We start from the raw sequence: 14,375 nt of genomic DNA on the forward strand, positions 1-14,375 counted from the left end.
CATTTATTTTAGTTGTAGTTTTGTCCAGAATCCAGGAAAGTGGAGTACTGTAGATACTTGATTTACAGTGATGTTTATGAAGAAGGCATAAAGAATATAATTCACAGTTCTGCCATTGCAGACTGAAATGAATATAAGGTAATGAAGAAGAAATAGCTAGGCTGAGCTGTACTTATAGGATATGTAGAAAGTAATTAATAGATGAATGGGGTACAAGAGAAGCAGTGATAATGATGAAAGCCGTACTGAATATGATGGAAATGAGATGTAATTATAAAAGGGAAAATTAAACCGTGAGCTATGGGTAAAATCAGGAAGAGGGAAAAATAACAGAACACATTTTTAAGGGCAAAAGTCCCCAACGGATAAACGTAAAACAGCATTAAGGTGAAGGAACTAGAAACCCCAAATGAGAAAGTGGTAAGACACAGTGAAAAACAATGAAAATCAAAATACAATAATATAAAAAGGTAACTAGTACTCGAGCAATGTGCCGGTGACTCGGAGCTGCGGAACGAACAACGGGGAACCGGGAAATTGAGAAAGATGTTCAAAAAGTCTTACTACAGGAATAATAATAAAGATTTCTTCATCAGAGGAACCTGAAAAGAGCTGTATTGGAAGGGACTGGTAATTCCAGTGCTTAGATATGCCACAGAAATTATGAAGTTCACCTAGAAAGACGTAATCAGCTGCCACCTAAATTCTGTTCTATTTTATTTAAAGAATAATACTGTAAGCACCAATGTATAGGGCCTACTTTGCCCTAAGATTTGAAGTAGGGGGTCCAAGCACCCTCTCAAATTATTCTTCCCAGTAACAGGAACAGTCCCCCTATGATATAACTTTGGGCTAGTGTAGAGACAAGAATATGCAAATCGGGAAGTTAAGACCTAAACTAAAGCAGATATTTGAAATATTAATTTTAAAAAATAAGAATTAAAAAATATATACAAAGATTTAGCTTTATACAGACTCAAAATAAACAATCAGAGGAAAATGAACTTTAAAAAGCACTCTTTTTAATATCAAAAAGACCAAAAGAATAAATTTAAAGAGAGAGAAACGTTTAAAAACATATAAACCCATAAAATAATCAACTTAAACTGACCATAACCAATTAATCATTTAAAAAGGCCAACTGAAGAGAGCCGTTACAAAGGCAACCCCTTTCAACTACTACTGCGATTCGAACCCCCACCACGTGACTCCGCCTTCAAATAGAGACTTATGACATCTTAAAAAAAAAAGGTATTTGAACATTTATTTCAGTTTAAAAGTTGATTTAAATAATTAATTATGTAATTATTACGTCGGAAATGGGTCTGCGCCCCTTTATTCTCGGAGGGATTCCTCTTAAGTAGCAGCTGGGTAGAACTAGCTTGAGTACTAGCTCCACGGCTAGTTATACCTCTTAAGTGGTTATTTGATGTCTCTCGGCCGTAATTAACCCGTAATTAACCTCAGAATTGATTGTTTTTTGCTATTACGTAATGTTGTAGGGGAGCTTTTTGGTTTAAAGTGGGTTTTCATTCAACCTTGGGGGGGCCGGGGGGGGGGCGTTTGCCCCCCCCTCAGGTAAGTAATATGGTCCACTAGGTTAAGTTAGGTTAGGTTAGGTAGGGTACATTAGGTTAGTACGGTTCACTTTACAATAGATTAACCAAGTAGGCTGTTACTTAGCCCCCGGGGGGGGATCCCCCCCGTAAAATAACTACTTTTAACCAAAATTACCCCCATAAACAGCGCGTGCCCGATAGCAAAACCGTAATGAGTTCCGAGGTTAATTACGGGTTAATTAGAGTCGACCGACGGAAAATAACGGCAGATTCTCGATGATCGACCGAAATGCTAAAAGAAAAGTCGATCTTAAATCAGATACCCGATGCGGGGCTAGTGCCCGGCTCTACCCCTTAAAGTCCTGCGAAAGACTTCAGGGATACCCCAAGGACCTAACTTAACCTAACCTAACCTGAAACTAGGGTGCCGTACCCTGACCCCCCTGGTGGGTGTCGCCCGTCCCGTAACCCCCTACCTCCCCCTCCCCCCCAGAAATAACACATTGGGCACTGGCCTGGGCTAGGCTAGGCCAGCCTAATTGGCTTTACCGGGCCGAAGTCCGTCAGGGGTACAAAGGGCTACTGACTAACCTTCCCTTAACCATCAAATTATGAAAAAAGGTCGAGTAATGTTTTATTTTTGTCGGGTAAATTCCATTAAATTAATTAATAATATTGATAAAAATAACATCTAATTTTTAAGTACCTGAAAACTCACTTATTTCCTCGGGTAAAATCTCGCTGAACTGATTTATAGTGATAAAAATGGCGTCGTTTCAGAATATTTTACAATTTTTTCCCATTTTATTTCCTCAGGCAAAATGTCGGTCTTGGATTTCTGCACCGAGTTCCCTTGGCTGATTCCGTCCTTGAACTCCAAACCGCCTCGGTATTTCCACGGCTTAGTCGGCATCGCTGTGAGTCCCGTCCGAAGGTTTTTGTTATAATTTTGCCAAAAAGAAAATGAAATTTTTGAGAATATACGATGCTTTTTTGAATGTGAGTCTGGTAATGCTTATGATTAATATGTATATTGGTGTAAGTACTATCAAATGTTTTGTATATTTAAAAAATGATTATTTATTGTATGAATATATTACATATAAGATGCTTATTTTGAATGTGACAATGCTTATGAATCTCATTCCTTTTTACTGGACCTCCTTTCATATTCTCTTTCCTCCACCTTGCTATCCACCTCCTCCCGACAGTTGTTTCGTACAACTGCTTTGAGGTTTTCCTCTGTTACGCCTGTCAAATCTTTCTTCTCAATTTCATTTCCAGAGCTGATTGGTCTTATAAGTCCCATTACTTGGCCTTTGGGCCAAATTCTGTATTCCCATTGCTCAGTATTTTTAATGCTATACGTAACCCCAATGTCGTATCAGCGATGAAGAGGCAACGTTTGTACGAGATAAGATTTTGCCGGTCCGAGATAAATTTGAAGGCTATACCATATGTCTGGCAGACTTTAATCTCGTCAGCCTCGTTGTCAGAAAGATCGATTGTATCGATTGGTTGCTTGTCGACCCCTTTGCCGTCCGATTTACGGTTGCGTACGGAAGATACTTTGTAAAATTGCAATTGCGTCATCTCATCAAATCACCGTCCGCAGAGCGATAAACATAAGTAAAATAAAAGTCTAATGAAATATAAAAATGACTGAATTATTTTATATAAACTCACAGATTCTCCCGTTTATAGAAAATAAGTATGGTAAGGATTAATGATATAGTTTTTTCCCTATCCAGGACACCTTTTACGAGGTCAGTTTGAAAATACCAAAGTTTCCGTCTACCAGGGGCATGAAACTGAGCGCGAGCCTCGGTCTGTCGTGCCTTGTCGAAAGGTGCCGCCCTCAGCTTTCTACGGTAAAGTTGTTCCGCGTTTCATGGTTAGAATCGGAGTTAGTAAAATGATTTTACTTTTTGATATTTTTAGAATGTTTTTATCATCGTTTGATGTAATACTACACACACTATGTTTTTGAATGCATGTATTAAATTCACTAGTTGAATGTAGAATTATCTCTCTTTTTTGTTACTTTTCAGATTGAACAGGAATGTTCCACCGTTCTCGAGTATATGAGAAAGTTTCAGGCAGTGTGTGTAAGTTACCTCGTTTCTTATGTTGGTTCTTGAAAGGAAATTACAGTAAATGTGGTTATTCTTTTAATACAGAAGAGAAATTTAGCTATTTTTTCCTCACAGGAGTACAAACTGTCGCCTTTTATTTAGGAGTATTCCTCACTGCTAGCAGGAGAGGATTGTATTTTGTTGAATGTGGACTTTAAAGTGGACACGATATAGATTTTTCTCAAAAGAGCTTGCTTGAGAAACATAGACGTGTACTGCATTCATCCAGATGCACGATTGGTCGGTTCACCTTGCCATTGAGCTGTCGTCTAGGTACGTTGTAAGTAGGCCCGGTCACCGTGATTATTTTAGAAAATGGTTCCTACAACAGGAATGCTTTTTGAGGTTTGGGGAAGAACAGTTACCAGTTATTTATCTCATGGGTCTTTCTAAAGAGATCAAGTGAGCATACAGGTTGTCTCATTTTGGAGGAATTATTTGGTGTTTTAGGTAATCAGTTGATCAATTTCAGCTCATTTAACCTCTGGTAGATGTCCTCGCACACCTTAGGATCTGCGGTGGCCGTTCAAGCTCCTCTTGAATAGAGTCTTGCCTTAGGTACTTGGATACTTGGATGACATTATTCTGGAGGTCGAATGAATCGGTGACTGGGTCTCCCTCTCTCTCTCTCTCTCTCTCTGAGGCAGAAGCCAGGCTGCACTTGTGCTGGGACGGTCCACAGTGCAGGTGATCTTCACAATTCACAGTTGAGTATCATATCGTAGCCCTTTGGCTCGTCAGGTGTAACTGCCACTGTTGTCCCTTTTAATGCTGAGTTGGTTAAAGCTATCATCTGAATCCATCATTTTATAACTGACCTAAATGTATTATTCCACCTCAGGAATAAGTCTCCTTCGTAAAAGGCGACGGCTTGTGTTTTCGAAGGAACAAATGTCATAATCCAACTTTATGCCTGATAGCTTACAGCAGGCACACTTACTGCCTTGTTACCAAGTTTTAACGTCCATTTCCAGCTCAGGCTGAGGAGTACTCCAGCAGTACTTGAAAGGCTTTGGTTTGTATATACTTTTTAAAACTACAAATTACCCTAAAAATTTGATATATTTGTTGAAAAGGAAATAGTATTTATGAGCCTTTTTTTGGGGTTCATTTCATTTTCAGTTGCAAGGTAAATATTTTCTAACATTCAAGGCCTATCTTGTTACAGACTTCAGCGCATTCCAAACAAGATTCCTTCAGGGAAATACCTTTACCCCCAGCGTCGTTCTTCAAGTCCATTCTCTCGCAATTAGAAGACATTGGATGGCCCAAGGTTTTTGAAATCCCATCAGATTTCGCCTATATCACGTTACAAGAAAGGTAATAGATTTATTACTTACGATTAACAACCGATGCTATTTCATGTTTAATGTCTAGCGTTAGGTTTGCAATAATTGCAGTTCTTGCTTATCAGTTATTCTGATCAATTTGGCAGTGACAGGTGCTAGCAACCCGTCCGGCGAATAGTGGGCTAGTTAGTATTTTCTTAAATGCTGGCTTTTTTTCAGTTCGTTGCTAACCATCGGTCCTAGTTTCCGATGTAGGATTAGCCTGCCTAATATGGCACGAGTTCGCATTAAGCTTACTACCTCCTCGAATCTTTTCCCCAATAACGTTTGCTTTACTCTTCCATATAGAAAGTATGCGTTTTCTTTGTGATAGTTTTGATATACTTTTTAAATTGTATGTAGATTTATTCACTACCATCTTTTTCCAAGCATGGCATGCGTACCACAACAGCTGGATTACCTGGTAAAGCTTCCAATAACTACGTGTCAGACAGTGACGCGTTAGTATAGTGTCGGTTATTTTTTTACCGTAGGTAAGGAGTTTCTTAATCCCTAGCCCTAACTCCCTGAAGTGCCTACTAAAGAGTTAAGAGTATGTCAGGCTATTCAGCGTACGTTGAGTAAAGGAAAAGAGTGTGGTACCCAGTGAAAGATACATCATCAGATCGTGCGACCAGCCCTTGTAGGCTCCTGTTGCTTAGCAATATTTTACAATAATTAATGTTATTTCTTGAACTAGACAATTGCTACTTTATAAATTTTTTTGTTTAGCTCGGTTACTCAGAGATTGTCTCTGTATTGCTGGAACCTCAAAATAAATGTCTAAATTTCACATTTACTTGTTTTAAAGTTTGACATGTTTGATCTGTGGGTATAGATATGGTATTACACTGCCCCATTTTGGAATTTTATGCAGTTTTTTTTCCACTAATTCTTGCCCTGCCTGTTTGGGAAGACAATTGATTAATTCTTGTATGCTTCACATGAACTTACAACTCAAGAGATTAAGTATTTCAGTCAATGTTTGCAAATCTTTTATTTACTGTAGCCTTTATCTCTCCAGTGACGTCAAGGGACGTCTCCATAAAATCAAGATTGGAATACCCCCGGGGTACCCCGAGGAAGAACCTACTGTGGATGTGGATTTACCCAGAGAGTTCCAGTTCTCTTGGAACAGCGTGAGTGTAACGTGCAGATTTCGTTTTCGTTTCTGTAAAATAGTTTACCAGAACATTAAGTCACGCCTCTAGATTCGTAAAAGATTGTATTTCATCAGTAGGTATTAATAGCACTGAAATCATTAACTGGAAACTCTGGCATCCAAATATGTGCTCTAATAAGTTTTAATGGAATCGACCCCTTATTGGGTCAGTGCCACCAGCGAACTTAATGCAGTGCACTGTAGGCATTACGTGAGGTTCTTTGCGCCGTCCCTCCCTTAGGCGCCTAGCTGCAACCCCTCTCATTCCTTTTGCTGTACCTCTGTTCATATTCTCTGTCTTCCATCATATTTTCTACCTTCTAACAATTGTCTCATAGAGCGACTTCAAAAGGTTTTCCTCATTTCACCTTTAAAATCGTTTCTCTCGATTTCCTTTTGAAAGGCGAATGACCTCGTTGGTTCTAGCCTTTGGCCTAAATTTCACGTTCCATTCCGTTAATGGAATTGTAATAAATGATAAAAGTTGAAATGGAAAACTAAATTTACACAGCAGAGTAGAGTTAACTCAAAAATATTGCGAATGAAGAGTTGCAAGAGATGTGGTTTCCAGTGGCTGGAAAACAGACACTTCAAAGACTCAGGTTTTTCAAGCCCTGTAGAACGAATGGAAAAAGGACGTAGACGAAGAACGAGACAAGATGGAAATTCAGGCAGAAAATTCACAGGACAAAAGGCACTGGAGAGAGCTTGTTTTGCATCTAACCCTACAAAGGGAAATAAATATTAAAATGTTAATGGCGATATGATAAATACTCAAGAATTTGAGCTAAACAGCACATTCCAAATATACAATAGCAAACACTGTAATAAATATTATTGTAGACAGTGGAGAATACATGACAAGAATTGTCCTTATCCTGTAATCAGTGTTTTAGGAAATTCAGAGACCCATAAAAATCTACATTAAAAATTCTGTATATTTGTAATAGTAAAATTACAAACATTGGTTTGTTCCAGAGCTGTGTTAAATTACAGTGAATTATTGTCATGTACGAGGTGATAGTCCACGCCGCCAGAAATATTCGAATGCTTGAGTCCTGATCGTCATCACCTGAACGCAAGCAGGATTCATTGCAAACTTGTCAAGGAATTGCTACTGGTAAACTTATCTGAAAAAGGGGAAAAATTATCAGAAATCATAGGTTAATGGTATTATTAATGTTAAGTAGCTTCAGATGACCACTGAACTAATATGTTTATCGCTCACAGGGCCACATGAGTTGGTGAATGAACTTTGAACATCTTTTGTTGATAAAATATTGAGATATTTTTGTCTCCCCACTGAGTGTGAAAGTAAGACAATTTAACTGTAGTCTCAAATACCCTACAATACTAGTTAAAACTATTTTTGTCTTCCTTAACCCCTGAAATGTTTAAAAATAGTAAAATTCTTGCGAACTGCCTCTTTATCTGTTAATTTATACACATCCATGAATTATGAGCTTTGAAAATGACAAACTTAGTATAGACATTGAAGGTATCTTAGAAAAAATATAAAAACTATTCCATTCTCCACAAGGCATAATATTCCCTTCTTGCCTGGTTCTATAATTTTTATTTCCTCGTAGGTTGGAGGACTTCCTCTGATTTTTGCCGCATTTAAGGACCAGCTATCGAGTGTACAGCAGTTTTGGGACGTCTTGGACGATTTAGACGAAACGGCAGTTGTGCTGGACCCTCAGCACCCCGAGAGACGGCACAAAACACGTCGCATTTTCCTGAGTAAGTGATCCGGTTTCAACGTAAGTGACGAGAGTTTGTCCCAGAGATATTCTGCTTATTTGATTCGTCTATACCGAGTACTGGAAAGAGAAAGGTTCCTATATTACCGATCACTGAAAAAGAAATCTCTTATATGTTAGTTTTAGGTTTATAAATCTTCGACATAATTACTTTTGCCTTTCAATGTGAGTTTGAAAAGTATTCAGAATGGACAAACTATAATCATGAAGAATTGGCCATTTTTGTTTTTTAAGTTAGTCACAAACTCTTACATGAACTGTTTCCTAATGTATCACTAATTCAACCAATAAGTAACTAAATAATATTCTCTGAATATATGGAAATGTGAACTATTTAACAAACGTACAATATTCTTATGAGAAGCCTTTTGTCCTTTCAACAGGTAATCACGTGAATGTACAGCTAACAGTATCAGTGGAGCACCCTTGTAATCTACCCCAGTTTCACTTCTTTGGGCCCTCGTCGCTAACGACGCCCCTTAATAACTGCCTGACAGAAAAATACCAGGTGTGTATGATAGATGAAATGGGTTTGGAAAGACAGTAATCGTAGACAAAACTAAGATTATCTTGTAATTTTGTATGAAAGTTACGGGATGTTTTGTATTGCAGTTTGACATTTATTGCAACAGTCGTTTTTTATTTGCCGTTTTAATTTCATGGTGATTGCAACATTTATATAGTTCATATTAATGTAACAAGGCCTAACCTTCCTTTGGAAAGTAGAGTACAGGTAGTTAGTTCATCATGGAATAGGGACAAGAAGCCATACATTTCCCGTACTTTCCCCGTTACACCTTTCAAACCTTTGTAGAGTCAATTTCAGTTTGCGCTGAACGACCTCGTAGGTCCTCCCAGAACTTGACCTTGGTCTGAATTCTTTATCTTACTCTATCATGGAATAAATAAGTAAAAAAAGCATCACATTACTTTCACCTTGTGACGGCTTATCTCCAGGACTGGGACCCAGAGCAGAGTATCGTGAACAACATCGAGAGGATTCTCGGCGTCGAAGTGGTCAAGCGATCAGCGCAGTCGGGAGGCGGGAATGAAGAATGGGGTGCCGAGTGTGCCGTTTGCTATTCGCTGCTTCTCGACGGCTGCCATCCCGATCTCACGTGTGACCACTGCAGCCAGTCGTTCCATTTGAATTGCTTGTATGAGGTAATTTGAGAAAGTTTAATTGTAAATGCATAGAGGTGTCATGTCCCTGAGATTTTCTGTAGTGTTCACGTGTTACATCTTTGTTCTTGTTCTTTGGTGTTGTGAGTCAACAGGTTTCAGGTTAGTAAGCAACGCTAGTTTAATGGACGATAGCTTGCCTTAGTTGGGTATAAGTTGTTCTACTATTTATGTCATTTTCGTATATCAAGACTGCTTTATCCTGGAACACGTTGCCTCATTTCTTCCACTATCTAAATTATTGTCCTTTTTCTTAGGGCCATCAAACACTACATCGCCAATCTTTGCTCGAGAAGCCGATTAAAAATTACAGGACTCGGACAATATATACCTACGAAATGCAAAATATAGGTGATACTAGAATTAAAATCGGTTAAGGTAAAAAACTGTACCCTGTAATTGACCATTTCTCTTTCCCTTGCAGTGGCTTCATGGGCTCCCAAATAGCAGGCAGAGCATGAAGTTCATTTTTGGAGACTGTCCGTACTGTTCGAGGGTAGGTTAGAATTTCTCGGTGAAAGGATCGTCACAGTTGCCACTGTTTACAAAAAAATAAACTCATTTAATCTTAATTGACTGTTTGCAGTTAAGCATATTATTCCATATTATTATTATTATATAAAAATAGTTTTACCAGACCACTTAGCTGATTGTCAGTTCTGTGATGCTTGTAATTTTAAGAGGCTATAAAGTTCCCTCTTGATATATTGCTCGTGTTGCCTTGTGCAAAACTTTTTATGCAATTTTACAATAGCTCTAACCTTTTACTTGTAAAATTTGATTTATATTTCAGTTCGCTGCTTTGCATACGAATGCAATAATTTCCATACATAGCCAGTACTTTTAATGTAGCCAATTGGTTCATCTGCATGAATCCTAGAGACACTATTTCCAGCAGAAGAAAAGACAGACTTTTGATCGCAGTAGGCCGACATATGATTGCTGGAGGTTCTCTGTGACAAATGTCTCACTTCATGTGCCAACGAAACAGTAGGGGTTAGGAGAATGACGTTGTGTATAGCCTGAATAAAAACTTCCGCAGGAGGGGATTGAATTGCTAAAACCTTGGAGGAAATGATAGTGATCTAAGGAACCAATAGTTCTTGGATGGGAGGGACATTTAGAACTCAATCTTCAGGGCTGAAGAGGGTTCAGGAGGTAGAAAGGAACCCTGTTAATACAAAAAGGGGCTATTTTGTGTAGTGGCTGTCACAACCATACCTAAAATTTATGAATCCACTTACACATAGGCGAGATCTTTCCGGCAGAGGTTGTTGTAGGACCTCCAGAAGCCAGCCATTGAAGTTGATTGACTGTCCAATGAGCATGGACCTGAATCAACTCCCTATTCTAAGCTGCCCTCGTAAGCTCTTAAAATGACCTGCTTGAGCATAAAAACATTGACCTTTTTATTATTGTGAAGCATCTTTCTTACAACAGTCATGACCAGAACAAACAAACAAGTCGTCTTTTCTTCTACAGGAAATGGAATGCCTAGGGATTTGCGCAGGCACACAAATAGGTTGTGTTAAAACTAATGGGTTTATGAAACAAATTTATATTAAATTTGAATTATTAAGCTCTACTTTTTTGATAACTATTATGCACTCTTAATCTGTAATGATATATGAACCATGTGATGTTTTAAAATGGTTAAATTCATTAATAAATTTTATTTTGCAGCTGATATCTTGCAAGGTTCCTGCATAGGCCCCTAGGAAGAGGAACCGCACCCATACCGAAGTTCCTGTGGTGTCTGCATGATGGAAAATACTTCATACGTAAAGATAAATATTGTACCTGACTATAATAAACTACTTTGTTTACTGAAAACTATTTACAATTATTCTCAGCTCCAAAACGACCCCAACAGTGAAACAGTGTGGCTTTAAGTAATATTTTTATGACCCCTATATGCATCCTATTTTTAAATATTCACAACTACAGTATTTAATATTTTTCTAATCAAAAACTAATGTGAACGTTTGACATAAAGAGCCCATATTTTATCTTAATGTTCCTATAAGAAGAATTCATATGGGCTCGTAAGATTATCATTTAATTACGCATCAGATTTTCCTGAAATAGTTTGGATGTGTACACCCAACCTCCCTGTATTATACACTTTCTGCTTTGAATTCATATCTAGACCATTTACCTTACTGTCTCTGTGCTAATATTCTACTGCACTCCAGCCATAAATACGACAAAAATTTCTAGAGCAATTTGTGTTTTTCATAGGCCAACAAACCAGAGCCTTTTATATAGGAGTCCTACCAGTCTGATGAAATGGTTGACCAGAGTACTAGACACTGGGCGAGATTATCTTGCATTGAGTGCTCGCTTAAGGAATACACATCGAAGAACCTTAATAGACCATGTCAGAAGGCAGCTGAATTCGTTACCAAGCAACAGGTTCAGGAATAAGCTCTCCCATGACCCAAACCCCTTGGTAAAAACGGTAGACCAAGGATGACCCATCCCAGGATGCTGAAAGCTTACCGACCTATGTCTTGTCAGACTCCAGCATGTAATTTGGCCTAGATGCCACTTGTATAGAGTTTGGATGGACAGGATAACCATTCACTCCATATTCACACTAGGCTTCAATATTTGGATGAGATACTGGTCTTGTCCCAAACAGAACTTAAGGATTTAGGGGTTTATTCCCCTCTCCCCATTGAAGCTGATGAACATTTTTATCTTTCTTCGTATTCTTGCCAAACTTCACTCTGGCAAATCTCAAACAGCACGCTCCCTATAAACAGGCCTTGGTGGAGGAACTTCCCTCTACAAGCAACACCATAAATATTGCCGTATTTTTATGGGTGGTGTAGCTCACGTTTTTCTCCATCGTGCAAAAACTAACTGGCAAGACAACAAAAACAGCCACACATTATCAAAATGAGTTTAACCGTTGTTGTTGAAGTCGAGGGCAGCTCATTTGGACACCAGATGAGAGTGGGTGATACTCCCCCCCCTCACCACAAGCTAACACCATGTTACCTAGTTTCAACAATCAATTGCACCTTGCAATGAAAGATAGTGTAAAATGCAGTAGTTTGTATTCCCATAGGAACCACTTGGCATTTTGTTTGACACCTCGTCAAAATCTCCATTTTCTTTTTCAGTAACCACGTCTCCAGCATAAAGCTCCACCAAAGTTTTCGTATTCATGAAATACTCTCATTAACCTGCAATACACGAATCTTGTCCCATTCATACTTAATAGTCCTATGCATCTCTGCGACAATCTGTTGCATTTGATACATATTACTTACCTTTTTCCATCCACACTCCAAATCCGCAGTGTCACTTTCCTGACTACCGTACGGATCCCCTGCCGATTTATTTTCCCGTCATCATGAGCTTTGATTTGTCTACACTGGTATTCAGTTCTCTCCTTCCACTCCAGTTTTCCTTTATCACAATTTTTCCATGGCCTCTGGAATATAATTGTACTTTTTTATGCCAAATTATGTGATTTTGTATTGGTACAAATCTCCATCTAGGTCAATTTGACTAAAATGTTCGACATACATAGTCATTATGATAAGTCTATTCTTGGAAATATGAGGTTAGGGTAAATTGCCATCAATCATTTTTAACAATTGTACAAAGTGAAATCGTTCTCTTAATTGCAATAGTACAATCCTCTTACTTTAATACACTTACTGCTTGCTTTACGACAATTCAGCCCTGAGGTGGATATTGTCTTCAAAGCAGCAACATCATTAGTTCTTTTCCCAGCGATTCGCAGATGCAACTCGAAAGATAATTGCTCAGCGTGAAGGCAGACATCCAGTAATGGCTTCAAACCATTGCTGTGGACACGATCGGTGCCCTGGATAACCTTAAATAAAAGCATATCAAGTAGTTGAAACCATATGCGTTGGCGAGTTCCACTATCACAAAATAGTCGGTCGACTGATATGAAAAGGTTTGTGGCATATAATCTAATACAAAAGTATACACTGTTCAATTTGGTCGTGACTACATACAGAGACAAGATGTCTTGTGTGATTCCTTTAAAGAGTATCTTGACAGTCAAGAGTTTCCAAGTACCCTAAGCTTTTGAGGAAGAAATGGACAGGCCAGGAAAAATATATAGTTGATAAAGTCTCTTTCCCCAAGGGCTTGTAAGGTGCCTGGGTTAGGCTACGGACACGTCACATCCCGCTCAAAAGGATGAATCTCCTAAGAACAAAGTCTGTAAAACTTGTGACGAGCATAGACAAATCTACTGTCTAAAAGACTGACTTCAGGCGGTGTTCAAAACCCTGTTGGTCACAGGCTGAGTGGCAGAAAGGCATAATACTATTACACCTTTCAGAAATCCTATTTGGTAATTTCGAAGGAAATTATTAAAAGTTTAACCAGGCCACCGAGCCGACTGTCAGCTCTCATAGGGCTGGCCCGAAGGATTAGGATGAAATACCAGGTCTAGGCCACAGGCCAAGAACTGAGACCAAATAGGTCTTGGTGGGACTTGGATATCTGGAAATTAGTGTTTGAATCTCCCGTCACAACAAAGAAAACTAACCTTCGGATTCCACAATAAGCTGTAGGTCCCGCTGCTAAGTAACCAATTGGTTCTTAGCCACGTAAAATAAGTCTAATCCTTCGGGCCAGCCCTCTCTAGGAGAGCTGTTAATCAGCTCAGTGGTCTGGTAAAACTAAGGTATACTTATTTACACCAACATATAGCTCATGAAGGTGCATAAGTCATGGAATATAGAATGGAATGGAATATAGATTTTTGGCTAATGGCCAAGCACTGGGACCTACGAAGTCATTCAGCAGAGTGAAACCAACAGTATGAGGTCTGAAAGGCGTAACAGGATGAAAACCTCAAAGCAGTTGCACTATGAATCGTCAGGAGAGGGTGGAACGTTAAGATGGAAGAATGAATATGAAAGGAGGTACAGTAAAAGGAATGAGAGAGGTTGCAGCTTCTTATTGAGTAGAGTTTCCTCTTCAATCTTCCATTTCACTTTCAACCTTATAAATAACCTTCTAAACTTCCTCCAAATGAGCCAACGTTCGATTAGAATCTTACCACCTTCAAATTTAGGATGGCTAAAATTCATTCAATTTTAGTCTCCATTTTCTGCACAATGTTTTTCATATCACAGCAATATGTCTCTTTCATCCACTAATAAAACACCAAGCTAACTTATATTATTGCTTACTTGACTTAACCAAGGACTGACAAATTCAATATACATGTTAGCTTCGATAGGTCA

General features: G+C 38.7%; 1 protein-coding gene across 4 annotated transcripts; it reads left to right on the forward strand.

The window, feature by feature from the left end:
* Positions 1-1,153: 1,153 nt before the first annotated feature.
* Positions 1,154-10,962, forward strand: Fancl (E3 ubiquitin-protein ligase Fancl). Of its 4 annotated transcripts, none has more exons than XM_067133964.1 (11): positions 1,154-1,251; positions 2,376-2,476; positions 3,311-3,430; positions 3,611-3,667; positions 4,863-5,014; positions 6,047-6,161; positions 7,774-7,927; positions 8,331-8,455; positions 8,905-9,111; positions 9,554-9,625; positions 10,813-10,962. In XM_067133964.1, exons 2-11 carry the CDS (start codon positions 2,381-2,383, stop codon positions 10,837-10,839), a joined length of 1,125 nt encoding a protein of 374 aa, XP_066990065.1. In that variant the 5' UTR covers positions 1,154-1,251; positions 2,376-2,380; the 3' UTR covers positions 10,840-10,962. The 4 variants fall into 4 exon arrangements, with proteins under 4 accessions (XP_066990065.1, XP_066990067.1, XP_066990068.1 ...); XM_067133965.1 differs by having other exon boundaries at positions 1,157-1,248; positions 2,374-2,476; XM_067133966.1 differs by lacking the exon at positions 3,311-3,430.
* The last annotated feature ends 3,413 nt before the right edge of the window (positions 10,963-14,375 follow it).

The sequence above is a fragment of the Macrobrachium rosenbergii genome, chromosome 35, assembly GCF_040412425.1.
Source record: "Macrobrachium rosenbergii isolate ZJJX-2024 chromosome 35, ASM4041242v1, whole genome shotgun sequence".
Classification (NCBI taxonomy): Eukaryota; Metazoa; Arthropoda; class Malacostraca; order Decapoda; family Palaemonidae; genus Macrobrachium; species Macrobrachium rosenbergii.

What these genes read in the sequence shown, in the direction of transcription:
- Fancl (XM_067133964.1), top strand. Translation starts at nt 2,381, where the DNA reads ATGTCGGTCTTGGATTTCTGCACCGAGTTCCCTTGGCTGATTCCGTCC. An exon ending in ACGGCTTAGTCGGCATCGCT is followed by an intron (nt 2,477 to 3,310) that starts GTGAGTCCCGTC and finishes TTCCCTATCCAG; the next exon opens with GACACCTTTTACGAGGTCAG. An exon ending in TCCAGTTCTCTTGGAACAGC is followed by an intron (nt 6,162 to 7,773) that starts GTGAGTGTAACG and finishes ATTTCCTCGTAG; the next exon opens with GTTGGAGGACTTCCTCTGAT.